Source organism: Agelaius tricolor, unplaced genomic scaffold (assembly GCF_023055355.1).
Source record: "Agelaius tricolor isolate 1412-34295 unplaced genomic scaffold, bAgeTri1.0.p SCAF_140, whole genome shotgun sequence".
Classification (NCBI taxonomy): domain Eukaryota; kingdom Metazoa; phylum Chordata; class Aves; order Passeriformes; family Icteridae; genus Agelaius; species Agelaius tricolor.
Genome location: NW_027269400.1, coordinates 43712 through 46822, shown reverse-complemented (window position 1 = coordinate 46822; position 3111 = coordinate 43712). Strand labels below are relative to the sequence as shown.

At 41.6% G+C, this 3111-nt stretch overlaps 1 protein-coding gene across 1 annotated transcript in view; it reads left to right on the top strand.

Moving 5' to 3' along the window:
• Positions 1–625: 625 nt before the first annotated feature.
• The window catches only part of LOC139586798 (signal-induced proliferation-associated 1-like protein 3), a 25249-nt gene continuing 22763 nt past the window's right edge, over positions 626–3111 (top strand). Inside the window, 2 exon segments of the mRNA XM_071420428.1 lie at positions 626–1237; positions 1239–1657. Of these exon segments, the coding sequence (XP_071276529.1) occupies positions 627–1237; positions 1239–1657 (1030 nt within the window). The 5' untranslated portion in view covers position 626.

The window sequence follows — 3111 nt, the reverse complement described above, 5'->3', positions numbered from 1 at the left end:
GACCTCCCAGACCTCCAGGACTTCCTGGATCTTCTGAACCTCTTGGATCTTCTGAATCTCCAGGACCTCCTGGATCTTCTGAACCTTCTGCACCTCCAGGACCTTCTGCACCTCCAGGACCTCCAGGACTTCCTGGATCTTCTGGATCTTTGGATCTCCTGAACCTCCTTGACCTCCAGGACTTCCTGGATCTTCTGAACCTCCCAGACCTCCAGGACTTCCTGGATCTTCTTGACCTCCTGCACCTCTTGGACCTCCAGGACCTCCTTGACCTCCAGGACCTCCTGAACCTCCCAGACCTCCAGGACCTCCTGGATCTTCTGGACTTCCTGGACCTTCTGAACCTTCTGCACCTCCAGGACCTCTTGGACCTCCAGGACCTCCAAGACCTCCAGGACCTCCTGGACCTTCTGCACCTCTTGGACCTCCAGGACCTCTTGGACCTCCAGGACCTCTTGGACCTCCAGGACCTCCAAGACTTCCTGGACCTCCAAGACCTCCAGGACCTCCAGGACCTCCAGGACCTCCAAGACCTCCAAGACCTCCAGGACCTCCAGGACCTCCCAGCTCTTCTGAACCTCCTGGATCTCCTGGACCTCCTAAATCCCAAATTTCCCTTTGGGACGATGAATTCCCAACGCTCCGAAATCCCCCCCGTACCCAAGATGGGCGTTCGCGCCCGCGTGGCCGAGTGGCCTCCTCGTTCCAAAGAATATTCCGGAAATTCCCGGCATTTCCAACCTTCCCAATCGTCTTTCAAACCCTTCCATCGAAGGTTGATGCCTCATTTGAAAGATTTGGAATTCCAAGAAGGATTTTTAGGAATTCCTTTAAGACAACGAAGCAGCAGCGAGGTCACTTTGAGCGAATGCGATCCCGATGAAATCCCGGAAATTCGCGGCAATTCCTCCAATTCCACCGGATTATTCCGGGAATACGGCAGCACCTCCTCCATCGACGTCCAAGGAATTCCGGAACAAAGTTTTTACGAAATCCTCAACGAATTCCGAACCAAAAAACCCCAAAATCCCGAACAAAATCCCGACCAACCCCAACCCCAAAAAGAAAAACGCCGCCGTTGTTTAAAACCCGACGATTCCATCTTCAAAAAATTCCTCAATCCCAAAGATCCCGAAGATCCCAAACTCCCGGAACCTCCAAAATCTTGGATTTGCCGCAAAAGTTTCGCCCATTTCGACGTCCAGAGCATTTTTTTCGAGGCCGTTTCCGTCGGATCGGCCGGGGACCCGACGCCGCAACACCACCACGGGCGCTTCCGCCGCTTCCGCCGGATCCCAAACTCCCAATTTTTCCAGTTTGGAAAATTTGAATTCCAAAGAAAATTTGGAAGAAGATTTAGGTGACAACACCAGCAACGATTTGTTGTTGAGTTGTCCCCATTTCCGTAACGAAATCGGAGGCGGTCGAGGAGAACGCGACGTCAGCTTTTCCAAATCCGCTTTTTCTTCGTCGTCATCGTCGTCATCATCGGGAATTTTGGGGGAATCTGGGAATTTTTGGAAGGTTCCCAACGCCGGCGTTTCCGTGCTGGAGTTTGCCAAGGAGGAGCTGAGGAACCCGGAGAGGGTCGGGAGTTTCAGCGTGGAGCACGCGGACCTGGGAGCCACCTACTACAGGGATTACTTCCATGGAAGAGGTGGGAATTTTTGGGGGATTTTGGGGGAATTTTGGGGGGTTTTGGGGGTTTTTGGGGGGTTTTATTGTTTAGGAATATTTGGGGAATTTTGGGGAATTTTTTGGGATTTTTTTGGGGTTTTTTTGGAATTTTTTGGGGAATTTTTGGGATTTTTTTTGATTTTTTTTGGATTTTTTGAGGATTTTTGGGGGGATTTTTTTTGGATTATTTTTTGGATTTTTTTTGGATTTTTGGGGGATTTTTTGGGGTTTTTTTTGGGAATTTTTTGGGATTTTTTTGGGGAATTTTTGGGATTTTTTTGAAATTTTTTTGGATTTTTTTTGGATTTTTTTTTGATTTTTAAAGTGATTTTTTGGAATTTTTTTGGATTCTTTTTTATTTTTAAAGTGATTTTTTGGAATTTTTTAGGATTTTTTGGGGAATTTTGGGGAATATTTTGGGGAATTTTTTTGGAATTTTTTGGGGGATTTTTTGGGGATTTTTTGGGATTTTTTTTGGGGAATTTTTGGGATTTTTTTGGGGATTTTTTGGGAATTTTTTGGGGATTTTTTGGAATTTTTTGGGGTTTTTTTTATTTTTTTGGATTTTTTTTTTGATTTTTAAAGGGATTTTTTTGGAATTTTTTTGGATTTTTTGGGGGATTTTTTGGGGATTTTTTTGGGGAATATTTGGGGAATTTTTGGGAATTTTTTAGGATTTTTTTGCAATTTTTTGGGATTTTTGGGGGATTTTTTGGGATTTTTTTTGGGGATTTTTTTGATTTTTTGGGATTTTTTTTTATTTTTAAAGTGATTTTTTTGGATTTTTTGGGGATTTTTTGGGGGGATTTTATGGGAAATTTGGGAGGATTTTTTGGAATTTTTTGGAATTTTTTTGGGGATTTTTTTGGGAATTTTTGGAATTTTTTTGGATTTTTTGAGGATTTTTTTTGAGGATTTTTTGGGATTTCTTGAGGATTTTTGGGGGATTTTTTGAGGATTTTTTGGGGATTTTTGGGGGGATTTTATGGGAATTTTGGGGAGGATTTTTTGGGATTTTTTTCGGATTTTTGGGGGTTTTTTGGGGGTTTTTTTTTGAATTTTTTTTTATTTTTTTTTTATTTTTTTGAGGATTTTTGGGGGGCTTTGGGGGTTTTGGGGGTTTTATTGTTTAGGAATATTTGGGGAATTTTTTGGGAATTTTTTGGGATTTTTTTGGGGAATTTTTGGGATTTTTTTTGGATTTTTTTTGGATTTTTTTTTGATTTTTAAAGGGATTTTTTTGGATTTTTTTGGAAATTTTTTTTTATTTTTTGAGGATTTTTTGGGGGGATTTTTTGCGGATTTTTGAGGATTTTTGGGGAATTTTGGGGATATTTTTTTACGAATTTTTGGGGAATTTTTTTGATTTTTTTTTTGGAATTTTTTTGGGGTTTTTTTGCGGATTTTTTTTTGATTTTTTGGAATTTTTTTGTT